Raw genomic sequence first — 27,433 nt, forward strand, 5'->3', positions numbered from 1 at the left:
GTAATTTCAATTTCTTATTATATAATATTTGTAATATAAACATTTCACATCATTTTGTACCAATATAAATTTTTGTGAAGATCAAACGTACATTTATAGATTGTACTGTGCTGTTATACTTTTATAAATAAAATAAATTATAATTTTTAAGAATAAATTTCCCGAGCTAAACGTAAGGTTGTAATCATTTTTTGAGATGGAAATAGTCGAAATGAGCATCAAGGTACATATATATTGCGACCTGAGGAATATACAGTCAAAATAATCGAATCCGCCGTTACCTTACCAATACCTGTGGGACAAGGAAGAAATGTTCTACTCGTGTGACTGGATATCGAGGCTATGAAAACTTATGATACAGAATTAACAATAAGTTGGAATAACCAAGGGTATATATTTCGCCCATAAAACCATAGATCTGTACTTGTTAGACGCATACGATTCGAGGCCATAATGTACAACAAAGATCACTCTAGATCAAGCATCAAATAAAACTGTTGACTTTTAAAAATATAAATTATTCACTGAATTTTGAACTTTTAAATCAGTTCTTTTCCATTTTAAATTAACTTTTTTACATTAACAAGATAATTTTGTTGTGAGAGATTACATTATTTTGTATTCAATGAATTTATGTTCTGGATGATTTTATACTTTAAACGGATACTAAGTATCCGGACGAGTAAAATATTTATGAAAAGTGATTTCTATGTGATAAAACTTCATCGAATAGTTTAAGACATCCAACTTCACAATATCTCCGGATCTGTTTGTCACGACTTTAACATCTTTAGAAGAGAATAAGTATCTCTGTTTAACTAGAAGTTTCTTCTGCTTTTAAAAGAATAAAAGTTTCTTATTTAGTTTAATCAATGCACTGGAGTAATAAATGTTTCAGTTAATATACTGGATTTTTTAACAGTTTTCTACAAATAGAAACAAATAATAACTATGAAATTACAGTTATTTTGTAACTGATTAAAAATTTTGACAATTTTAATTCATCCCTACTGTGGATAATCATAAATATCAATAAAATTAAATTTATTAACAGTCTAAGTGCAATCTATTCTCAATTCGTAAAGTTTGATAGATGTTATTTTGGACTCACGAAACTTAACAGGGATAACACGGACTCGAGAAATCCGATAAACATCTCTAGCCTTCTGGGCCTCGATGGCGACTCCGGACTTGAGGAATTCAATAGACGTAATTCCGAACTAGTATAACTTAATAAGGTCAATCACAAGACTCGTTAATTTCGATGCAAGTGTTGGTAAGTTTGTTGTAATAGAATAAATGAGAATAATAATCCGTTTCGCAGGACCGAATAGAAATATCTATCAACTTATTGGAATCCATTGGATCAACTATCGAGCCACAGATGTTGAGGACGTTCCCGGTGTCCCGGGGGTCCATGAAGTGATCACAAAAGTTTTAGAGCTTTAAGTTATTGCGAATAAAGTCGTTAAATTGCGCCCTTGCACGATATGAACTATAAAATATTAATATTTCCTTCCGTACTGAATTATATAATTACTTTATACTTTGGTTATGAACATCAAGTTTTGATGAAGGCTTAAAGTACTTGTATATTTGAATTCGGAATCGCAGATTTATGTAATGAGTATAAAGTTAATTTATAACCTGAATGTTTGGTGTTTTATCTGTTTCGTATAATTGAAACGATTGAAAGTTAACATAGACTGCGAATGTTACTTTTATTAAAAAATCAATAAGTCAGTGTGAAAAGTTGAAGATTTAACCAAATCGAGCATTTGGAATGTGTTTAAAAAAATGCAGGGAAATATACATTTTTATTTTATTTTGAAATTTATAAATGTTGGCTTTTTTCGTCCTTATCTTTGTTTGGTTATTATGCAAAGAGTACTATGACATTCAGCAGTGAATGCATTTTATGAAGTCGTTCTCATTTTTTAACCTACTGATTGTGAGTATTGGTGATGTATCAGTCCCATCGCATTTTTGATAATTTAATTTGTTGTGATGTGTGTCCACCAAAAATATTTGTTACTCTACGAAATGTACAGTTATAATTAGATTAGGATTGAATATTCTTATTTTTATTTGTAAACTTAGTTACAACGAATCTTCTCTTTATTAACACTTGTACCATCATTTTTAGGGTATTAAAGATGCAGAATTTTATTTAAAGTTGAAGACAGCACAAAACCTACTTGTTATGGCCCTCACTTTCGATTAATAATCACATTTTTAACTGATCAAATCTACCACAAAATGCATAAAGTTCTCTCTATAATCTGATTATACTTACGACGTTGGTTCTGCGGCGGGAGGCTTTGCCTCCTCTTGCCGCTTGCAGTTTGTGTCTCTATGATTTCCGATCTTCCAGAAAGAAACCCGTTCGGCAATTGTCACAGAATCCGTGGAAACTCGATCGAGGCCCGACTTCGTTGTTACCACGGTGAATTACTCTCATTCGCCCGAACTGTTCGTGCCACTGTATTCTCACTGATCCGATATCATCACATTAGATGCAACGTGCACGTATTCGGCATGGAACATCGCATCATCCCTGAGAGGTAAGACGTTTTCACTTGTCTCTCAACGAGAACGATTAAAAACCGAAAAGAACAGAAGATATCCCAGCTTCGACACGCTCGGGATACAAAGTGCACGCGGAGCTATGCTAATCACACCTCGGACACTGATCCATTGATTTATCGTCGGCCGCAAATACACTAACAACGCCCGTTAAGAAGCAACCTTTGCCCTTATTTTTATCGACCCCTCGGCGACGCACTCCCCTGATGTGTTTTCCATCGCCGTGGACCGGTTACGTAATGAGCTGCACATGCAATCGGAGCATCGGGCGCCGATGGTCATCCTCGTTGAATCTCACGCTGGCACGCGTGTCCGAGCCACGGATGAAAATCGACGTTCCGCGACGAAAATCGACAACGATGCCTCCTCCTTGACCGTTAACCTATTTCCTAGCCGTTTAATCGAGGATCGCACGATCGTTGACCGAACGTGCTTTGCTTCCGTGATCGATCGAGTGTGAACCTTGGTTCCCCTAAATTGATCGGCGAATGTGTAGCCCGGATGATCTCCTTTAGCCTCGGGAGCACGCGACACACAACGGAACCTGTCACCAGGACAATCACTTCGATGAGACTCTTGCTGGTTCCTGGCTATTACGAGCAGTCCTGCCAGATGATTGGAGCGAGTCCACTGATCGGACCCGAGACAGCATCTCGTGCATTGATCCTCGCTTTCCCTTTGCTGCCTTCTGTCTCTCTGTGCACGCTAGTGGGTCTCGTGCAGTTTCGATGGTTGTTCGAGGCACCCCCAGTTCGAACACACGGTGCGACGCGTTGGTGTGCACAAGGGAGGCCCCAGCGACGGTCCGCCGATTAAAAATGGAACCCGTTCTGTCACGAAACGGAGGAACGGGCTGGAAGATTGACGAGCGCAGCCAGCATCACGGGAGCACGCACGAGGAAAAGCTATTCGATGTACGACGATGTCGACCCCTGGACGATCGAAGCGACCGACACAGTCACTCTGCACGTGCGCAGGGGAGCCGGGCTTGGCGCCAATTTCTTCACAGCGCACTGATTCTTATCATTACCAACGGAATTCAATTGTTTTCAGCTGAAAATCCACAGCTGGGTCAACATTGTCGATGTCCTTAACGCTGGAGCTACCGAGAAATTGAATTGGCTTTTATAAATTTTCCTGTAGGAACTCCGAAGGTGTATCTACTGGGGTTTCCATTCATTTGCAATTCAGTTTGCGTGTTGCTAATTAGGTTTTTCTAGTAATGTCTTAGAGAAGCATCTATTGTCTTTGAAATAATTGTAGAAGAAGCAATCCGGAATGGGTCATTTTGATCTATCTGGCAGTTCTACTTAATAGGCAGATACATTAGTAAGATTTGCGATATTTCTTATTAGTTTAGAATGCATATGTGTTAAGAGATTACTAGAAACATTATTTATTGTGAACATATTTTACAAATAGTATCGAAGTATTTACTATGTTAAAATTTTTATTTTGTATACATGAACCGCAGTTAATTAGCAAAAATATAATTGGAGTTTTTGTACTACTAAAGGAAGTATTGTACCCACCGTGTACACATTTATGTATACATTTCATTGAAATCGAACACGTTGGAAGTGCTCATTTTTATCAGACATATATCGATTTTGAATACTTTTGTTGACCAGTGTAATCTAAGGAATACGATCGCAGAGAACAGTTAATAAAACTGACCATGCATTTCCTGAGAGGGGGAAAATCGAGATCTATCGACGTTCAAGTGCAGACATAATCCTTTTACTATCAGGTGTTAAAGCTTCTCTTAGGGTTGGATTTACGATCCCGGAGACTGGAGAACTGCTACATTTTGAAGTGAAGAAGGCATCCTGAGTAGGATCGATTCGTTTAAACTTATTTATAAGGGTTGCAGTTTACCGTTCACTCGTGTCTACTGGCGGTTTCGCCGTCCAGAGTGTCCACTGATGCAATTGATCGAGCCCATAAAGTGAGAGCAGTCAGTGGGCTTATCAGATGTCCCGTTAATACACTTAAATAGATTTACTTTCGAACACTCCACAGTGGACTACTTTCTTGTATTAGAATAACCTAAGATGATTTCAGAAATAAAAATCCAGTTCACATTTGTTACATCGCAAATTATGTTTCTCATTTCTTATTTCTCATTTGCAGGGGAAGAACTAAAAAATTCTATTTTACTTTTTATTGTTATCGTTTAAGTATGTTCAGTTCATTACTGTCAAAGAGCAGACGATAGGATCGTATGCATTTAAGATTAGAAAAAAACATGTACTAATTTTTAGAATTCTGCTTCTAAGAATTTGGATGCAACTCATTTCGCATGCATATATTTAGAATTAATAAGAGGATTAACTTGCATTCAATCTGAACTCATCGTCAGCACTACTAAACAATTGCTTTGCAAAGATGATGTTAAAAAAGAAGTATATAATATAACCAAGGGTGTTTATGTTAAAACCCAATAATATCCATTTGATCCCCTTTTTTATCCTTAACCTCCTCCTATTGTTACAAGTGTCTCGGAAATTTCTGTTTTCTAACACTTCGAAAAAGTACGGAACCTTTTTATCAAACAAGTGCTAGTACACTTCACTATCGCAAACGGGTAATAAGGGACAACCTCTCTCAGGGACGGTAACTGGATTTTACGGATATAGAACGACAAGCAAGTCCACGGACTCTTGTATTTGTTGTGTATACGTAGTGCCAAGAACATCAACCTGTCTGACGTTTCTTCAATGGCCGCACTTTTAAAGCAGTTTTAAGCAATCTACAAAATTGTGAATATTATTAAGCAGTGAACATTTTTCAAAAATGTCTTGGAATTAAACACTTCTTTACTACTGTTCCCTAATATTATATCCCTATCCCCTATTTATTCATGGAATAATGAAAGAAGTTTATTTATGTGAAAAAGTATACATTCTTATTTAAAGAAATAATACGATTGCTGATTTTTCTGAAAAGAACATGCTCCTATGGATGTAGCACTCCTTATATCATTCATTTTCTTTCTTTGACATTTTCTATAACTGCAATATATACTAATGGAATTATCTTAAAGCAATTTCGTGAATTAATCTAAATATAGATAATTATTTTTAATCCATATTATACAATTTTAACCTGTATTGTTACAATTCTTCATATCAATCATCAAAATTTCATTTATAAAAATACTTTAATTTAAAATGTCGTGCATTATATATAACACGAACAATTATTAAATCATATGCTAATTGTGTAGCGTCTTTTTCAAAGTATTCTCTTTTTCATTATTTACGGTTAGTTACCAATAAATGTTTATTTCGGATTTGATTTTATAGCAACAAACTTTTCCAAATACCATAATGTACATGGTTCTTTGATTATGGACGACAACCCTTGTGCAATATCCAGAGTTCATATCCATTCAATCCCTCCAGTGGACTCAACGGTATATAATGTCAAAGTTCATATTAAGCAACGACGTCGTATCTATTCAAGTACCGTTTCCCTTTCGAAGCAGTTTCTCCTTCTGACAATATGAATGACTAAAAGTTCTCTTATTGCAAATAGTCAAGTTTTGTACTAATCTTCGTGTCTCGCACGTTGATCATATCTTTATCACTTTCCAATCAAAAACAACCAAACAAATACCACAACCATTATAGTAGTAAAATAATATTGGTCCTTGTCAAAGTAACTAATTGTATGAAAAAAGCAATACCAACAATTTTATGAAATTATATAAGTATACATAGAAAGAACCAATTAAGTGTTTTATCATTAAAACATTAAAACACTAAAAAACTGGAATGAATCGCCAGAAACGACTAATGTCAAAGTTTAAATTCGTAGCTATATTTTTGTTCGTTATTACATGTATGTTGTATACTAGATAGTACGTGTTAAAATGTTGATTAAAATAAATGAGTCTACAAATTATATAGTTTTATTAAGTTATCTGGTAAAAAGTGCTGTATATTTTCAGACAATAAAAACTGTCAGATTAATATTCCTCATGGTAAATTTGAAGGAGTTGATTTTATTGAAGTGACCCTCCATTGCGACCCTTTCTGAGAAGGGGAGTTAGAACCGAGTGCTCCAATCTCCCTGTATTACTCTATATTTCATTTAACTTTCTGCCTGTGCTACAGTGTTACTGCAGGTTTACTAGGAACGAATTTTGTTCTGTAAATAAATTGGGAAACAACTTATACGGGGAAACACGAATCGTAGTACAACCTAAACGAAGGCAATTACTCGCGCAGGCGTTGTCGAAATTGTAGAAAATAATATTCTTATATAAATTTTTGGCTTTAAAAAGAGTCGAATTTGAATAGATCTATTGAGATGACCTTGTATCCATGTTCATACCTTTTATTTCCTTCATGTGCGAATACATTCATATTAATTACACCTTCGAAATTGATCTTTTAGATACTGAAACTGTATTCAAGCAATTCTTTTCTTTGCAATTTTACTTTTCATATCAATCAACTTCTTTGTAATTGCACCATGTTTTTAGGCACCACCTGCATTCCACTAGTAATATGGGAATATTGAATTTAATGATCAATAGGACGCTGAGATAAAATATTGGATTAAATTTTGTGTTTTATAATAAAAGTTCAATTTAATTTAATTTCACAGTTAATCACTTATTTTAATTTAACTTTATTTCATTGATTGAAATATTTTCGATATTAATTCAGTTCAACTTTCTCAGACTAATTCATTGTATTCTATGTACTCTTTTCTCGATTGGTAGTTTCTATCAATAACATTAAAGAATTCTGAATTCAGAATTTCAACTGAATTTAATTTCAGTAGAAATATTCTATAAAATTTCTAGTTGTGGATATAGTATTAAAAAAGTCCTACACTATTGTTCGATTAACTTTCATTCATTAAAAACCGGTTTCTTTGTATCACTTGATTGCTTGTTCGTTTTCTCTTCAGTCATTAGCAAGGATTTATTGATGTAAAAGTTATATTGGAAAGAAATAGGCATTTTAAACTCTATCGTATATAACGAAAGACAAAGATGGAATAAACGAAATTTTATTGAATCTGTTACACAAATACACATCCAGCTTATGCGGTGAGCACAGCCGAACTTATATTGTCAAAGATAGCACGTATTTCATATTATTTTTATACACAGCAACTACACACTCTCAGACCCAACAATCCTTTCGTAAATCATTTTCTCAATAAATTAATTACGTTACCTTATGTGATGGGAAGTGAATGCATTTATGAAACGAGCATGATAGTCAAACTCTATGGTGCTTTTGGATTTCAAAGGACAGCTTATTGTGTAATTTTGAAACTGGAAATTGTTAATAATATCAGAAATTCATTTAATGAATGGTTAACATAAGTTAAGTTAACGAGCAAATGTAAGACATTTTAATGAAGCTTCGATAATTCGGAGTTAAATACAATCAATTATATTTGACTTAATTATTGTTCTTAAAATTTATCGATTAATTGATATTTCAAAGGAAATTTCGAATTATTTGTAAACCACCAAAAATTTGAGTATAAATAGATATGTGAGTGATGAGTATCATGTTTTATATTATTTTAATCGTATATTTATATTTCTGTTATTCAGATATGTGTTTTACTCGATTTATAATATTCAACAACTATAAACCTAACTAAAAACTTAGAAGTATATACGTTAAGTTTATAGTAGTATTACACTTGCACCCAATATTTTGTAGAGTATTTTAATAAACTTTCTATTTTTACATTGTTATTTACACTTACGTTTGTTGTTGACATTTACACCTGGCTTTTCTGATAAGGACTTATAATATTATATAAACTTTACATTTGTATTTGTCATCAAATACGTGTTGGTATAAGCTGTATTTCTACAGTTAAACATTCCAGTATTTGACTTAAACAAAGTAACATTGATAGCCTGAAGATTTAGACAAACTATAATTGCAGTAGATTGCTTGGTACTAATTTATGGTAAATAATATATTTGACTTAAATTCATACATAAGACTATCGTACATACATTTTCAAAATGAAATATCTTATATGTTGTAATAAATTGTTCAAGTACCATTTAAAAATAGTATTCTGTTTGGGAAATATTGCAAATTCTGTTAAAATTTACTTTGTCAAATATTAAATATACACAGCTTCTAAAATATGTTCTAAGCATATTGTTACGGTATAACTACTAATAATAAATAATAATAATAATAAAATAAGAAAGTATTTTAATTGTTATAATTTTGGTTCATATTTAAGATATCATTTTATACTTATTTTATACCTAGTAATATCTATTTAGTATTTGAAATAGTTTCTCTCTTAATTGTATTTTACTTGTGTCAAACGTATTAAATGTAATAGAATTAGATAGTAAGCTTATGAGTTGAAATGCACGTTATACCTCCAATATTTAAATTACTAATATAATATTTTAGGCCACCTTAAAATCAATTATGTGTTGATTATAGAAGATATACAAAACTGAACAAAAACGTAGCCAGCGATTAAGTGTGTTTACTATCTTTGCGTAATCGACGTCTATCGACAAGTTCAGTTGTTGATGTTCAGTTCACTTCCAAGTAATTAGCGATTAAATTTACTCCATATAAGAGACCCTTTAGTTTTAGTAAGTAAATAAACTGTAGATTTATAAGTAAATACAAATATTTACACATTGATTTATAGAAATTGTGTTCGAATAAAAGTTCGGTCCTTCTGTTAAGTGTCTTCTTAGGACTTCTAGTTTTGAAGTATTAAGATTAAAAACGTAATCGTTGTACAACTAATATTACTTCCCACTATTCACATTAAGGTATAATTCACATTCTTTAATATGAATGCAGAGATTTGCTGAATACTGTAATTAAAATATCATTGAATTTCGTTCTCTTTTATAGACAACGACAATATAGATCAATCTATTAAAAATATACACGATACTATTAAAAAAAAGCAACGTCGACATTGAAATTTCATTAAAAATGGCTTTTCTATGCGACTATAAATAACGGAGATATTAAAGTGCTTCTATTTCCATGTCCCATTTTATTATATATACAGGCTGTGGGGAGGGTGCGGTAGAACCGAACAGAGGGTGGCTCTGAAAGTAAAAATAAACCGGTCGCGTATAATACGTTCTTTTCTACAGTAAACTAATTTTTGAGATAATTAGAATTCACAATTCGTTGACTATATATTGTTTCATTTAATTCGCATATTATTATTTTAATTTTAATTTTAATTTTAATTTTAATATTAATATTAATTTTAATTTTAATTTTAATTTTAATTTTAATTTCAATTTCAATTTCAATTTCAATTTCAATTTCAATTTCAATTTCAATTTCAATTTTAATTTTAATTTTAATTTTAATTTCAATTTCAATTTTAATTTCAATTTCAATTTTAATTTCAATTTTAATTTTAATTTCAACTTTAATTTTAATTTCAATTTCATTAAAATGAAATCCGTATAATATTCATAACAATATTCTAAATACAAAATATGTAAAGACGATATTCGCATTTTGTAACGTGTTTGCTAGTATATGCACGATAATAATTGTTTACAGAGAGAATAATATACATTTTCTGCAGTTAAAATGTCGGAATATCATGATATTAGTCACGTTAGACTGTTCGATTCATATGATGAACAACAATTTCACTTTTAACAATTTGATAATATAAATGAAAATTAATGTTGTTGTTAATAAACGTACTTATATATGCACATATAATACTTACTTATGAAATTGAAAATAAAAGCTTATTAAGACAAACATAAAATCTAATAAATTGTCGAATGCACGTACTAATTACTGTCTTATGGTAATGTCATCACTACTTTTTAGTTAAATTACCGTTATAGCAATAATAATGAAATTTCACCGATGATTGCCATTATGGGTTAAATTAAATTCTTCGAAAGCTAAGTTTATTATGACAAAATTTTATTTTACCGCATCAATTTATTTTTACTCATAGAATCATCATCTGTATAAATCACCACCGAAACCTGTATACATAACTTACTAACATCTTCGTACTTGAAGATTGTCGCATTATTCGATTTACAATTTATTAGGGTCAAACAAAGTGCAGATTGCTGCAAATAAATTACACTCATTCTTTCCACCAATTTTCTTCAACTTCCAGACAATACGACGTATTACCATGTAATAAATTTCAATTATATTAATTTAAAAAATCTATTTGACAAAATATAGCTTTTACTAAAATTATTTGAAAAAAAACGTGCGGTATATAAGACTACTATGTTACAGTGTAATATTAGTTTCAGATTTACTAACTATAAGTATACAATTGTCCTTATAAAAGTCTATGTAAGTGTTTATTTACACGTTAATTTGGTTTCGTAAAAGTGTTAAAAGATCAAGATGCAAGCATCCAATGTGTGCTTCATGAATCAGAAAGAAATTATTGTATTATTTTATAGATGTATTTATTATTGTATAATACCTCCTAAAAATTTATTGATCTATGAAATTAATTATCCGAGAAATTGACAAAAATTGTGTGCCTTACATCTTAATCCATTGGTTAATAAGGTAAATTCACATAATTACATCACAGTATATTGTACATCGTTAAATCTTTAAATAAACGTAAATAACATGTTTTTAGCGTAATATTCCCCATTCATGATTTCCCTCGAGCATTATATGCAAAGTAGCTTAAAGTAGTGTACATAAAAATTACAACTTACGAATATTATGTATTAACACTAAGACTAAACATTAATGCAATAAAGGAAATGACTGTTGTTTTCTGTAGAAACAATCATTACTTTTTTGACTTGATAAATGGAATAATAATTATATTAAATTTCTTCCAAGGAGAAAAATTTTCTCAGTTTGCAGTTAATCATAACAAAACTATTAACAATATACTCTTTTAAATTGTATAATAAATATTTGAATATTATTTTTTAGCAATTTTTTCAATCAAGTATTCTTCGCAGAAATGGAAATGATAGATTTTGAAAAATGTTAATGTATTATAATCTGTGTGTAATTATAAAAACAATATTAACAATCGTTATGAAATAGTCCATTTGAATTAAACCATTGATTTCAAATGAAATAAATTCTGTAAAGTTTAAAGTTTTCTTTGTAGCTGAGCAAACAATAAATGAATAAAATTTTTTATATTGGTTTTTTTATCTTGTGTATTTTATTTCTATCAGATATGTAGACCGATTTGAAAATTTTATTGTTTTATTGTTCTCATTCTTTCAGATAACTTTATTTCATAACTTTCTTATTTGTTATAATTACAATTGGACGCAGATGTAGAACTATTAACATAAATTATACTAATGTACAATATATTACTATTGTATATGAATTACTTCTTTGAGATAAGATAAAAACTTGTAGCGTATTAATGGTACAATCTTTACTATTGTAATCGAAAGTTAAATAAGAAAAATGGAGTGGCTATGCTTGATGTGAATCAAAGAGTTGTAATAATGGAATAGTGCATACAAACATTTGGTGCATATATAACTTAACATTTAGCTTCCAATTTTTGTTTTTTCTTGTTAATAAAAATTAACATAAATTTATATAATACTTATAAATAAGTATTAAATAATCATAAATATATATTCTTTGAAAGTTTCATTAAAGAATATTTTTTTTTCTATATTGTAATATTATATATATATATTATATATATATGTTATTATAAGAAAGTATCTAATTATTATTCTTTATCGTGTTTTACATAACTATAATTACAAAGGCCTTCAGTTTATGTTTAAAATTTGCGAGAATATTGTTTCCCTTTTTATGTTTTCTTACAGTTAAAGATACAACTATTTGACAATTTCTGTTTCTGCAATAACTTTGTTACTAAATTAAGATACAGTTTTATTAAGGTAAAAATTTATTTTATAATATTAGTTTAGTAGTTTAATATGTACTGAGTATATACCTACATACTATATATGACATGTATTTATAGTTGGTATTTCACGCTTCCCTTTTTTTGCAGCTGGTAAAAACGTTTTCATATTATAAGAAATCAGATAAAGGTTGTATGTATATAAAAATAAAATGATATAATTATTTTAAAAAGCATTCGAAAATGTATTTAAATTATAATGTTTACCCAATCAAATAATTTTAATGTAATGTATTAAATGTTTCGAAAAAGGGAGAAGTGTGAAACTTTTATTGTTAGAACCATAGTTTTGATTATAACTGTATATAATGCCGTTTAAGGTCAAATAATTTTCATTACATTAATATATGGTGTCCAAGCAATATTGGTTCAACCGAAAAGAAAGAGATTCTTAATTAAAAAATCATTCAAAATTACAAACCAAGGTTTTTGCATATCAAGTTTCATTTATATGAAACAATAACGATATTGTCTAACTGAAATGGTGATCAGATGCATTTGTTTATAGTTGTTAATTCGACTCATCGAGCATCCTGTTCGACCTGTTTTTTCTTGTGAAGTCAATTTTTTTTCGATTGTACCACGATTTCGGACATTCTTTGTATCTTGAGATTTTGCATATCATTTGGTTCAAATGTTGTAAGTTTTAATAATTTACAAGTTCACAGTGTTCTACAGTCTCATTGTTCACTTCAAGTCTTACGAGTCTTTTATCAAAATCATTACGAACCACGAAATATGAAATTCGTATTTGACTCTGATAACCAGACATATTCGAACATTCCAACATTTACAATCATTCTTGGAATGGTTTATTTGAAGAATTCACTTCAGTTGCACCAACACCATGAAGTAAGTAACCATAGCTCCCAATACCTATAAAGTTTGAAATTTAAATTATAATTTATAAAAATATCTATCAAAGTATATATATTGTAATAATAATATATATTAAGTTTATAAATGAGCAGTTTCATCATTTTTGTGGAAAGATGATAATACAGTGGAAATTCAATAAACGTTTTAACTGTTGAGTTTATCTGACTGACACAACGTGAATATTGAATATAATAATAACAGAGTTCAATTTATAATCTGTAACATTCTTACACTTTAATTTTCAAACTAACCTGATTATCGAATTTAATTTATCAATTATTAAAGAATAAAATATTGATCTTGCAAATTGGTTCAATTTAAATTTACAATATAAACTGCTGGAATATGTAAAAATCATTTTTTAGGTATCAAAAAATCGAAATACATAATCTTACCGAGGCGAACAGATCTAAAGATACTGTGAAGAATTTCGCCCCTGATATAGACATTGCCTTCTGACACTGTTGGCAGACAATTTGTACGAACGTTTTCGCTTCTTCTGATCCATCGTACCAGTGACAAGAGTAAGCAGCTTCCATCACCGATGAGCTCTGTCGACAAAACCAACAGAAAAATCAAAATAATTGAATAATAGTTCTTAATACTCATTTAAACCATGTTTCCTTATTATTGTTTCTTGCATTATAACATTTCAGAAGTATACACGTAAAATATTTTACTAGAATTTAAGAAGTTAATTGAATTTAAAATATTCGACGTGTTTAATGTGAAATTAGCTGAATAAACACGATGAATTTAAAATTTCGAATCCCAAATTTGACAGTTAAACTTTAAATTAGTTCAATTTAACAGCAAGCAGTCAAATGTTTTATCGATTCTACGTACCTCTTCAATTAGACGATTTCCAAATATGCATAACATGAATACTTGACCAAGGGAGTACAGCAAATATCCAATAACTGAGGCTGAGTATGTGTTAATACCATTGATCTATAAGTTGATTAAAGGAAATTAACTTTACTTGCAAAGTACAGACAAAGATATTAAAAATTATATTCGTGACATCTATATAATTAATATCAATCTTAGTTCGTTTAAGAATTCAATATTTTTTAAGTTATATTTAAATTATTTACGATTACATACTTTGGTAGCTTGGTAAGCGAGCAGTGTTAACGTGATCGTAGTAGTCAACATGTGTAGCAGTAAAGCAACTCCATATGCGTCTCCGACTGCAGTAACCAATCTGTACAAAGAAAATATTAGAGGGATTAATAAGAGCAATTGTCTAAACACATGTATTTACTTCAATATTTTTTATTGATAAAAGAAATTACGAGTATTCATAATTATATAAATTCCAGTAACACAATGAAATAGTTCGTAACCTTTATTAAAGATCAAAGATTGGAAGTGAGCGTGACTGTTAAATAATTGTAGATAAAAGAAAATTTGGTAAAACACAGTGGTATTGAATCCAACACAGTGTATATCTATGCAAATTTTATGCAGTCATGTATATTCTTCATTAGTTTAACGATACAATCTAACCTTGAAAAAGTGTCTTCAATATGCGGACAAACGTAAGAAAATAAATACTGCATAGGTTACTGTACTTTTTCTCAATTTTCCTTTTAAAGTATTTAAGTAAACACTTGGACCGATTATTCGATCAATAAATAGCCGTTACAACTAAGCGGCATTTCACCGTAGGTTAAGCGTGTTTTAAATCCGTTTCTCTATTATATTTTATTCGTACTATTATACAGTCGTCTAATTGAAATATATTTCATTTCCTCTCGTCTAAGAATAAAATCCATTCTCAGAATTAAATTATTTTATTGGAAAATATCATCGTACATTCCATTTCACTGTGAAAATCGCTTTCTTTTGTTATGTAGATACTATTTTTTACTAATTTAATTTTCCAAGAAAGCAAATTCTCGAATTAAATGTTATTTTCCTATTATCAATAATAGTGCCTTGGAACAAACGTGGAATTGTTTTCTTTTTCTAATTATTTATGAACAGTAATTTTGTTCTGTTGAGTACAATTGAGAATAGAATGATAGATGGTCCATGGGGTACCCTACCTAGACACGATCAATTCATAACTTCAAGATTAGTAACAGGACACACAAATCTCATCCACCAGTATCTCCTAAACAAAGAAGGCCATCCAACCTGCAATTTCTATAAATTCTAGCTGACAATGGAACACATCATCTCACACTATAAGGAACGCATCACGAACAGATAACGAATCAACATACAACCTTCTTCGAGCGACAACTTACAGGGCAAGAAATCCACTCCAAATTTACTGCATTACCTAAAGCATTCCAACTTGTACAGTAGTCTACAAGCTGTCACAAGTCGTTAATAACCAAGGATTGAAAACCTTTATTATTTTGAAACAGTTCTATAACTGTTATTTTTCGACTCTAGAAACAGTTATGACGAACCGAAATGAAAAACCGAAATATAACAGTTAATAAACAGTTATAAACAACTGAAATGCAGAACTGAAATGAAGAATTGAAAAACAACAGCCATAGAACCGTTTCGGAACCGATACAATATCAGTTTTGAAGAACCGTAACCTAAACCGATATACCGAATAACAGTTATGACTTGTTCCGATTCTTTACAACTCTTTCAGTCGGAATCGATATATAACAGTTTCAAACAATTCTTTTCGGAAGCTTCTCAATCCCTGCTAATAACCCATGGAAAGGGTTGATGCAACTTTAAACAACTGATAAATGAAAAGAAAAAAAGAAATCACTTCGATTTCATTAAAATTTTGATAAGAACCATTTTGATGGACATTGTGTTTGATACGTTCAGCAACAGGTTTTCGTGCATCTTCTCAGAAAATATCTCTTCTTTTTGTTGCCCGTATCGGGGTCGAAGGGTAAACGTCAATCGCGTTCCGAATGCTATCTGTTGTCCGCGAAAAAGAAAAGAACGTGTAAATACACGTGTTAGACACGTATACCGGAGTACACGTGAACGTGAGCGTACAACCTCTGAATTGTCCAATAAATTGTCCAGTCCGCACGGTACGTCCCCAGTTGCGGTCAATATCGCGCTCTCTTAGAATAAATACTTCACTACCGTGGGAATACACGCATCCCCTGTTTCTCCGTTTCCGAAGAATCTATAGGAAATGCCGCGCGATACCTTCGTTCCCTCTGAAACTTACTTCAAGCCTTAGACAACTGCATCGACTTATCTGTTACCATCGTTTTCAAAGATTCCCTTTCTTTTAAACCGGGGAAACTGATTTTTACCCGTTGCATCTTCCCGGTCGGCCATTGGAGCCTAACCTTCCGATTTATCGTGAACTTTCGTTTTCGTCTTTTACACCTCGTTTCAGTTCTATTCGTTTTCCTTTTCGGTTTGTTACATTTTATTTCATTTTCTTGGACATCTTGCTAACATGGACTATGCAGTGAAGGACGTACAGAAGATTAAGAGACAAAGAACAGGGGAAAGCACTATAATTATACCGAACGATGATTGGTTTTTGATAGTATATGTAATTTATAATTGAAGCGTATAGGCGAATTATACTTCATATACAGTACCGAACATGAGATAATTGTATGTTTCGTATGACAAAATAATTATATTTTTGATACGCCCATGGATATTAGCATTAATATTTCGTATGACCTCCTTTATTATCTATCGCTTGTCAGTCACTTTGGAATACTGCTTATTATATTTTCTAATGTTTTTATTGAGAAAATATATCATCTTTCTTGTACAGCTGCATAAAATGTTTCTTTATCAATATAAGTAATGAAAGAAATATTTAGAAAATTTTTCGGTTCAATTGAAAGTCGGTGTTAGGGGTGGGTATTTGATTTTTTTTAATTCTTTTCCTCGAATTAAAAGTATAAATGTAAATTTTTAGTATTCAAAATAAAACAAATGAATGAAATAAATAAATAATGAAAAGGAAAGAAGTTTTATTAACATATAAATATAATAGAATTCCATTTTCTGAAATGACTGCAAATTTTTCATTCTCTATTTTACACGTAGATTACCGAAGAATTTTGAAAATCAATTTGTTCCGGCGGATAACTGAAAACCTCGAGTAATCGAAATATTGACTTTTTATGCGTGTGTTTAACTTCCAGAAATTTCTGTTACTGAATACTTTATTAAAAGTGCAGCTCATTTTGGGTGTAATTTTCAAAGTTTTGGAAGTACAGAAAATAAAATATTCACGCGATAATTGGAGAAATTTAAACATTTTATGTAGAGAACACATTTCTTTTCTTACGTACATGTATTTTATAAATATTCGTTTGTACTTTGTTAATCCCTTATACATATAATATGTTCCTGTTTCATCATTATTTAATTATTTACAACGAGATAAATTCAACATTGTTATATAAAGTTTTATATTATATAAAGTCCAATGTATCAATGAATAGTTTTCTTAATTTTCGTGTATATAGTAATAATAGCTGTTTTTGTTCTACTACATTTTGTAATGTTTCGAAGAAAGTTCCACAAATTCTAATTGACAAATAGTACCATACATTCTATGACACGATAAACTCTAAAGAAGCGTTCAGCATGTTTAAGCAGTTCATGAATAAACCTACAATAGTTACCATTTAGAATTAATATGAATAAAACCAATTGTCTTAGATGTTTTTGTTTCATTGTCTAGATGTAAATTGCGATTTTCAATAGTTCAATATTTAGAGCTTTTCACACTTTAAATGTTTAAACAACGTTTAATCTGCAATGTACTATTTTAAAATGGCATCTGTAACAGTTGCGCTTTCGCTTTCAGGTCCAAATTTTTTAAGTAAATTCAACAAGGCCGAAAGTGACCTGTAAAGAATTTATTAATTGTAGAACTTCAGGTTTATATATGAATCAAATAAAACAGGTCACATTCCATCGGAAATGTATAGAAATAGCAATGGTCTTTATTTCGACCAAACAAATTCGTTTCAAGAGTAACTTACTAATTTTAAATATTATTTATTTAGATAGGGTAATTTATTTATATAGTATAATATTATATAGTGTCTACGTGATGCAAGACACAATTGTGATAGTGAGCGCAAAAGGGTAAGGGTATAATAAAGTTGCTGGAATTCACGTTTGCATCTGGCAGAGATTATTATCCTAATGGAAGTCTCTCATTGTTAGGTTCGCGAAAGCGGAGGGGACCTCTCATTGTCGTCGTAGATTACGTTTCCATGTAGAAGCGGACTCCGACTGGGAATCGAAATGGGAAACTAGGTTATGCTGTCGTCAAGACGTCCGTCATGGTGATGAACTTCGAAATTACGACGTGTTGTAATTTAAGCTCGCTAATCGTGAATTTCCGAAACTTCGACTTTTAGTCTGGTAAAAAAAAATCTATTCGTTATTTCGATATAAGACCGATCAAATCGTGTGAACATTTTGAAAATTGATCGTACGTTTCAAAACGGAACTGTTTCTCGATTGTATGGTTATTCACATTTAGAAGTGACTTCATTCAATTTTCTTATTCGATTACTTAATTCTACCCTCTAATTCTTGAGATACTGAAACGAAAATATTTTATCTCTACGCTTTACGGATTGCGCTTTCCCCTTCGATATCAATGAAGATGAAATAAGACACACGTGTGTCGAATGTTCTTTGGACCACTGTCGTCCATATAAATTCCAACAAATATCATCGTGCAGAAATTCGATAATTTATTCTTTCCAACAGAAGAAGTGAAAAATGCAATTTGACTCAGCAGCTTAATAAAGAAAATTTCCAAACACAAATTTCATCTGGAAGAACCAACTATTACTGTCTTTAACATTAAAACTACCGAGTTGATAAATCAATTTTTTAAATAATTTTTCAAGAAACATCTGTCACTATTTTGATAATTACAGAAAGTAGATATCAGGAGTGATAGTAAGTACTTTCTTACTTAATAGATCACACATGTACGTTTTTTTAGGGAGATTTCAGTTAGAACAAGTTATTAGAATGTTGCACAAAAGAATACAACCGATATAAGAGCAAGAAACAAGTACCATAGGTCAAGTATATAGTGCAAATTATGTATTACATGTCTGTTCAAGGATGGAACGAGATCGTTAGTGAAAATAATGCAGCAATGTAAATTAGCACAGCGTTCAGCGCACATCAGAGAAGTGTTTTCGAAGACAGTCAATGCATAACCTTGGTGCAACGCGCAACTGCAAGACCAAGATGGAGAGGACGTTGTTGAAACAATTAAAACAAAATCATTTGGTAGCCGCAGCATCCGCGGAAGCTGAACTATATATGTGCTCTAGAAACCGATGATTTAACATATACATGCAAAAAAGAAAGAAAAAGTAAAATTTCAAAAGTAAACTTCTCAGAATAATGTGTTCATAGTCGATATTTATTAGAACTAACGGACTGATTTTATTAAAATTTGGTATATGCTTTTGATGGGTTTTTTACATGGGATCTTTTTAAACCTCATGTTTATTTTTTATAAATTAATTAATTCTATTTCACTTTTCGTAACCATCCACCTATTTATATAATATTTATATATTTTACGAATGTTAAAGTTCGAAGTACCAGATATAATTTAAACTGTGATAGTTTATGTATGATAAACCTTGAATCATAATTTAAGTTATAATAGATTTAACTAAAAAATTATGTATAACTACCTACTAGGGCATTAGTTAACAATTTGTGATTTATCATTAATTTTATTGTTAATCTGATAAATTGTGTCATTGTATATGGAGGGGCAGATACTTTTGCTGATGATTGTGCACGAAATTAAGAAGACAAATGAAATTGCTTACCGGACGATGTGCTTGTGCCTCTCTACCCAGTATTTGATAGCGCTTCGGACCAACATCTCTTGATTCTTCGTCAATCCGTTTGGTCCAACCGTCCCATTCACCGCAGCGTTCGCTCGGAAAGTTGACGTAAAATCTTGTCGGTTGTTGTAAATCCTTCGAAGATCCATGTCCAACATGCTGTCATTAGCTGGCAGTGGTGAGACTGGTGGTGGCGGGTCTACTTCCGGCATATGTTTCGCACTGCCGGCCTGGTAAAGACAATTGATCACCGTTTCATCGATCGTGGAACGATCGAGATACAACATATCTGTTTCAACTAAAAATGAGTTACTTATAACGTCTAAGCCTAAAAACCTAAAAATACATTCGCGTTTCTGGATTTTGAAACTCTCGAAAATCAGTTAAAAAAAGACATGAAATCAATGAATAAGGAATCATTTATGCTATGTTTTTGTTCGTATTTTATTATGGGTCAGTAAATATTTGTATAGAAATGTTAGCCTTAATTTTTAAAACAAAATAACATCAGTACCCCAAGTTTTGAGAGTTTCGAAAAAGTTTTCGAACAAAGTAGGCTTATCTATTTTACCGTATCAGAAATGTTCGAATTGACCTGGAAAATTTCAAATGATTCGCAGTCAAAGGAACGTGATCAAAAGAGTATAAACCACCAATTTTTTAATCTCTGTTTACTAAGATTTCTGTTAACCGCGATTTTAACCGTGTTTCGTCAACTTTTATAAAAAAAAATACAGGATTACCTTAAATAATTCACCACTGTTCGGTACAACTGTATCCAACGTTGCGCTGAATTCCATCAACGGTTTCATGATGTTCTTCAAGTGCTGAATTTGCTCGCATGCGAAAAGAAGCCACGAACAGAACAACGTGTCGAGAAGATTCGCATCGGCCATGCAGAATAGCAGAAAGTAGAACTGGAATATGAGCGTCATGATGTGTGCCATTCCGTGGCTAGCATCATATGGGTACCAAGATGGCACCATAAGTCTCGGTACCTGGAAAAATAAAGCAAAACGATTGTCTTGATTTTATAAATGATCTTTTGTTTATGTAAAAGTTACTTCGTATGAATATAATTTTTTTTTAATAACACTATAAGCGAGAAAATACTAATCCATGGTTACTAATTAATTCGTATGGTGCAATTTTTCTGGGTACTATTTACAAATACGAAATTAAACTTATATAGTATAATATTAACTTTATACATGCAATTTAATATCAATATAATATTACTATATTACTATATTACTAATATTACTATTATACATATAAATTACGTATTTTTAATAAAAAAACAATAAACATTTTTCAGTAAATCACATATTCAGTTGTATTGCGTACAAAGAGCCGAAATATCGTCTTAAGGTATTTATGTGTATGGCAAAGATCACAGATCTGATCTTTCGGAGGTTAGGTACTAAGTAAGTTAATTGTGAACCAGAATAAATTGTACATTAGACATTACCTCGACGAAGCTGGTTTCATTAGTAACAGGATCGATGACTTTCTTCACCGAATCACCGATGAACGTGATCGTGGTCCATGAAATCGTAGACAACACCGTGGACCCCATAACGGCTAGCAACAATATTCTCATCTTCTTTATAGCTAACTGGTGATACCGAGCGTTGCTCTCGGCGAACAAAGGATGGCTGTTGGGGTTGTTCCATATGCCGAATGTTTTGTAAAACGGTTTTGTCCTCACCGCGAAATAAACCAATTTGACTACACTGTGCGTGAAGAAGAGCATCGTGATCGTGTTTGCAGTCAATACGTCGACGTCGCCGCTCTCGAACATTAGATTTAAACCACAAAGTCCGAACTGCAGTATGATCAGCATGAGGTGTATCTGGGGATCATTAATTCGATGGTGCAGTTTATGGAATTTATGAACGTTTTACAATTCTTAATTAACCATTCAGAAACAACACCGAATTCTCAGTTTCTTTCATTTCTTTTGACTTCGTCTTTCCTTACAGATACTACCATAATTTGATGATAATTCTGATTTTTAAAAATATTTTTCAAGTTGTTTTTAACACTTATAGGAGCAGAAAGAAAAGTAAATAATACAAAAAACCGAGAGTGTTCAAGTGACCCTCATATAAAGAATAGTTAGAAAAAAATTATATTTTCTTGTTATTTCGTATAATCAATTCATTAATTTATTTTGCGTATTACATAGCATCGTCTTCCTTTTAAGACTGCATGCATACTAGTAAACGACAAGTTTGATTACCGATGAAATATTATTGAATTGATATAAATTGGTAAAATAGACTATTCTTGTTTTTTAAGGATTAATTTTAGAAAGTAGAAAATTAATTTCTAAATTACTGATTATGTTGTGTGTGTATGTTTTTATTAGATTATATTAAGTAATTAAATAGATTTCATTAAATTTCCTCTCGGTGGAAATAGGTATATATAAAAGACTGGTAAGAATAGTATTAAGTAGTAAAAAAAGAAGTAAAAGAACTAGGAACGGTACCAGAGTCACTACCCCGTACCGACGTCATCGCTAAAGAGTTGAAACGATTTTTCAAAAGTCAAAATTTTTAAATAAATACAACGAAATGTGTTCTACTATCGAATTTTGTAAATAATTTAGAGAACAGATCTTAATATTCAGATAATGTTTATTTTAATAAAGTGTATGTTGATCAACGTGTTTGACTTACAATGCAGAAGACCTTGTGTAAGAACTTCGAAGAGTTGTCATTGTAGTAATTGAACAAAAAATGTCCAAATATTTTCATTAATGTGATGTTGGGCGCCAAATCAGCGACTAGGCCTTGTTGCTTGAACTTCATCATCTGCGACAGAAGTGTGAAACAAGTGATTATGAATTCGGATTTAAAAATCTTTCCTCGTAAATCTTGATCGATCTATTTAGGACCTAAAATATTTATTATTATCAGAATATTGTCAAAAATATATGTTTTTCATTAATTGTGTATCTAATTCCAGTTTATTAAAAAAAATTTTATTAAATGAACGAAAATAATTATCAAGTTAATTATTACGTTAATTATTTATTTTTTTCCTTAAAAAATAATGTTCTATTTGCAATAGCTTATTTATGCAAATTTCGTAAGTTCTAAGAATGATCGGATTGATAATAATGTATATGTAATACCAAGGGCATGATCTCTCTCTTATTAGTCAAAATGTAACTGGTATGCAGGTGGGAACAAAGGTAAGCAGTGTGACAAAACATTATTTCTATTTAACTGATCTGAGTAAAAATAAAAGTAAAATTTTAATAATTACCAATTTGAAAAATATTTTGGAGAAGTCTATGATGTAAACATATGATATTAAATATTAAATACTTAAAATAGCAAACAGATATAATCTATGAAAAAAATTATTTGCTTTGCGTCAAATTCAGAGGCTGAGTTAGTCACGAATCACTAAACGAGAAATGTGTCTGTCTATTGGCACTTCGTTCTACTTGACATACATGTAGACAGTAGTAAAATATTGTCTATTTCTTCTGTTTGTTTAATCTCTTGCTTGACAGTACACTTTAAACTATTGTAGAAAACAAGTAATATCGTGATGTTGTTAAGGTATATAAACATTAACAACATTAGGACTAATTAGCAATTAGAGACACGAACTAAATCAGAAGTTTTCAATAGAATACAAACTGTATGCAATGAACTGACTAAATTAGAAAATTATTTTACTATCGTATAAACAACGAGAAATATAAATATCACTTCCATAAAATATTTAAAAAATTAGATACTATAGAACATAAACGTACATTTTCAAAACTGTATTCTTTATTTTCTACAAAATCCATAAAACAAATGCAACAGAATATTAACTTTGATCTATAGGTTCATAAACAATGACCTTGACAATAATTCCTTTATATCACTTTACGTATTCCTTGAAGCAGTTTGACTTTGATCTAAACACACTTTTTAAATATTTATATACAAATAAAGTTGGATTTAGGTATTCCTTTCAAGTGATCTGCTATCAAATTCTCAAAATTATATAACATTATTATATAATACAATAAATACATTTTACTCGTATACCTAAATATTAAAATATCCTTTTACCCTGTGACGACACTTATTCAACGATAAAAAGAACTAAATAGATACTAAAAAGATAATAGTTTAAGAACCTTTACCATAAAGTATCAAACTATTCCATCTAACACCCATAAAAACTGCATATAAGGAACCAAAAATTATCATACACACATGGAATTCTCCTATCTTCTCTGAGTGTCTGGTGTCTTCTTGTAAGAAATTCGAATCTCCGAGATGTGTTTCCTTTTTTGTTACTGAATATCTGCTTATAGTTAGATATGCATATATAACAAACATAACTATAAGCAAATACTCAGTAACAAAAACAGAAACACATCTCGAACATTCGAATTTCTTACAAAAAGACACCAGACACCCAGCAACGACAGGCCATCCACGAACCGTCAACATCGAAAGCACTCACCTACCCAGAATCTCGATGAAACTGACTTAAAAGACCTAACAAAAATCCTGAATATCCATAAAAAAGGAAAGTAGCATTCCAATGATCCCGTTCGACCTGCGATTCACACGACAATATCGGTCGCGACGTAACAGGTCAATCCCGATTTCGGGGCACCAAAACTGCACGCGGCAATGATTTGAGACCGTTTCTCAACCGTAGGCGATTTCTCACCTTGAGGCCGGTATATCGCAGTCACACTGATTAAATCCACGCTGCGGCGCGAGCTCGTCGAGAGTTCGCTGACAGGAATCGGCGTGTCGATGATCAGGGCACGCGGTATCGATGAAAACTAACGTAGCGAGTCGGCTGACCCTCGATCACCGGCACCAGGGGGGTTGCTTTCTTCGTTGTAGTTCCTTCTCCTTTTTTTTCCGCCCCGTCGTTCACGGATAGCCACCACCTGTCGTTCCAGCGAAACCCCTCCAGTCCGAGGGGGCACCAAACGTGGACCAATCCGCGAAGGGTAACCGAGGCGCAGACGTTCTCAGACGTTCGCTGCCGGCTCGCCGCGGTGGCCATGTTGTTTCTTGTATCGTCGACATGGAGCTTTGTAAACGTATCAATTATTCAGATTTCGACGACTGCCGCTCGGCAAGCGTATGCCAACAAGAGAGTACGACGTGTAGGGGAACGGAAAAACTTGGGGACATTGGAAAGATCCCGAACACGGACGTTTTCTGTGTTAACGCCACTGGAAAACTTTATCCCTTCTTCCGTTGCTGTGATAGGTCATTAGCGGGCTACGGATCTTTACGCATTTATGTCTTCCGTCGATTTGCGGAATAAAGAAATGTTTTTATGATTGAGTATTTAATGGCGATGTTTATGAAGGAAATACATTTCTTCGTTGTTCTGAGCTTTATAAAGTTACGTTTGGAAACTGGAATGAAATTCTTGTAGTTTAATGAAATGAATGAGACTTAAAGTAACGTTAGATGGTATAATGTTGTTAAGTTTCGTAAGTGAGTTTTAAGGATATGGCTTCTGGTATTAGATAACGATGTTTAGATGAAAATGGAACGTTTGTGTTTAATATGGATGTTACTGTTTTGTTTGCGGATGAAAAGATAGGGGTGATAATCGATGCCGCGTTAATGCGATAGCACAAAGTGTTAAGCTACTTATCTATTTCATTCGAATAATGTTTAATAACACGTGCTTCTCATTATCGAAATTGTATAGGATTAGTGACAATTGGTGTGGTAATAGATGAAATAATGTTTAAATAGCTACAAATTTAACATTTAAAGAAAGAACATTCTTCTGTCTCTGAAATTGTAAAACCTTTGCATTTCAAGTAGGAAAGTCGTTATTGAAAAAATTATGAAAGATTGGGCGAAAATATAAAGAAAATCCAGTGGTAACGTGTTTAAAATGATTCGCGTCATCAAACTTTAGAAGTTTGGTACATCGAAATACCTATTCAAGTGACGACTGAAAGTCGCTTTGCGTGTACAAACGGTTAATTGGAATTACGAAAATAACTAATTTTTGATTTCTTTCAAAATTAATCTTTAAATAAACAAATTTTATTCTACACTTTTTGGTTATTTCTTTTATAAGGAACCACTTTGTGTCCTCCTGTATACATTACTCTGACGCACCCTGTATTTTAAAACAATATGAAATAGGTATTCTGTTCTACATAATGCTTGTTTTGCATTACTTATGTTGTTAATACGTCAATAATATTGTGAGCTCGTGCCACGGATCTATAGCGATTATACTCTTTACTTAGAATTCATCAAAACCACTTTATATCTCCTACTAGGCAATTCTTGTATCGTAACCAATACAGTTATTTGTAAAAGTTGTTGTACCACAAAAAGTCTGTTATACATAATTCTATTCGAAGGAAAATGTAATGATGAAGATTATTTAAAAAATGGACATCCCAGATGCACTTAAACATAATTTCGTCATTAGAATTTCAATAAAATTGTCATTTTATTTATAGAAGGTGGCAGTATAATTTGAGATGATTTTGAAAGTGTACGACATAATAGCATTCAAAACTAAAAATATTTTATAAAGCACTTCATATTATATAGAATATATCTAAAAGATATTATCATTCTTTGCAATAAAATATTAAACATTGTACACAAACAAATTTTCTTTTAACTACGACGTTTTACTGCTTCCAATTCATATCGATATTTTATTATATGTTATCAGAAAGAAATTTATTGAATCGCTCCGATTTTACGGAATTTTTGTGTATGCTTTTTCGACAACTATTGTTTAATCGACAGAAAAACGTTCAGAAACAGCATCAATAGTATTCACATCGATGAAATGACTGCAATTTGTGTTGTGCATTTGTCGATGTAAATAAGTCATAAAAAAGTGACGATACTAATTGGTTCCTGTTAGTAAAGTACTAAAAAACGCGTAAGAATGTAAAGCTCAATCATTCGAATATTATATAACCGATGCTCGCACTGCAATCTACATATATTGATAATCTCTTGTACATACTGTTTTTTTAATGTAAATACGTAATACAGTAAACTTGAAACTCATAGGTCACTAAGTGATGAGTCACGTAACAATGTTTACATGTCCATAAAGTGAAAGAACTGAACAATTTAATATTTAATTTAAAATAATTTGAGCATATATTCATTTTCGAAAAGTACCTATATTTTAAAAAGGATGATGCTTCTACCTGTATTTAATTGACCTTTTTTCTTCCTCAG

General features: G+C 31.4%; 1 protein-coding gene across 1 annotated transcript; it reads right to left on the reverse strand.

Moving 5' to 3' along the window:
* Positions 1–7,598: 7,598 nt before the first annotated feature.
* Orco (odorant receptor co-receptor) lies at positions 7,599–25,089 on the reverse strand. Its single transcript, XM_031983136.2, has 9 exons — positions 24,903–25,089; positions 22,889–23,023; positions 21,673–22,056; positions 20,945–21,199; positions 20,184–20,431; positions 14,491–14,590; positions 14,230–14,334; positions 13,779–13,934; positions 7,599–13,380 (listed from the first exon to the last, which is right to left on the reverse strand). The coding sequence occupies exons 2-9, from the start codon at positions 23,021–23,023 to the stop codon at positions 13,330–13,332; spliced, it is 1,434 nt and encodes a 477-aa protein (XP_031838996.1). The 5' UTR covers positions 24,903–25,089; the 3' UTR covers positions 7,599–13,329.
* Positions 25,090–27,433: the final 2,344 nt, after the last annotated feature.

Source organism: Nomia melanderi, chromosome 10 (assembly GCF_051020985.1).
Source record: "Nomia melanderi isolate GNS246 chromosome 10, iyNomMela1, whole genome shotgun sequence".
Classification (NCBI taxonomy): Eukaryota; Metazoa; Arthropoda; class Insecta; order Hymenoptera; family Halictidae; genus Nomia; species Nomia melanderi.

What these genes read in the sequence shown, in the direction of transcription:
- Orco (XM_031983136.2), bottom strand. Translation starts at nt 23,023, where the DNA reads ATGATGAAGTTCAAGCAACAAGGCCTAGTCGCTGATTTGGCGCCCAAC. An exon ending in TACACAAGGTCTTCTGCATT is followed by an intron (nt 22,057 to 22,888) that starts GTAAGTCAAACA and finishes AATGATCCCCAG; the next exon opens with ATACACCTCATGCTGATCAT. An exon ending in AGGCACAAGCACATCGTCCG is followed by an intron (nt 14,591 to 20,183) that starts GTAAGCAATTTC and finishes TTCTTTGTACAG; the next exon opens with ATTGGTTACTGCAGTCGGAG.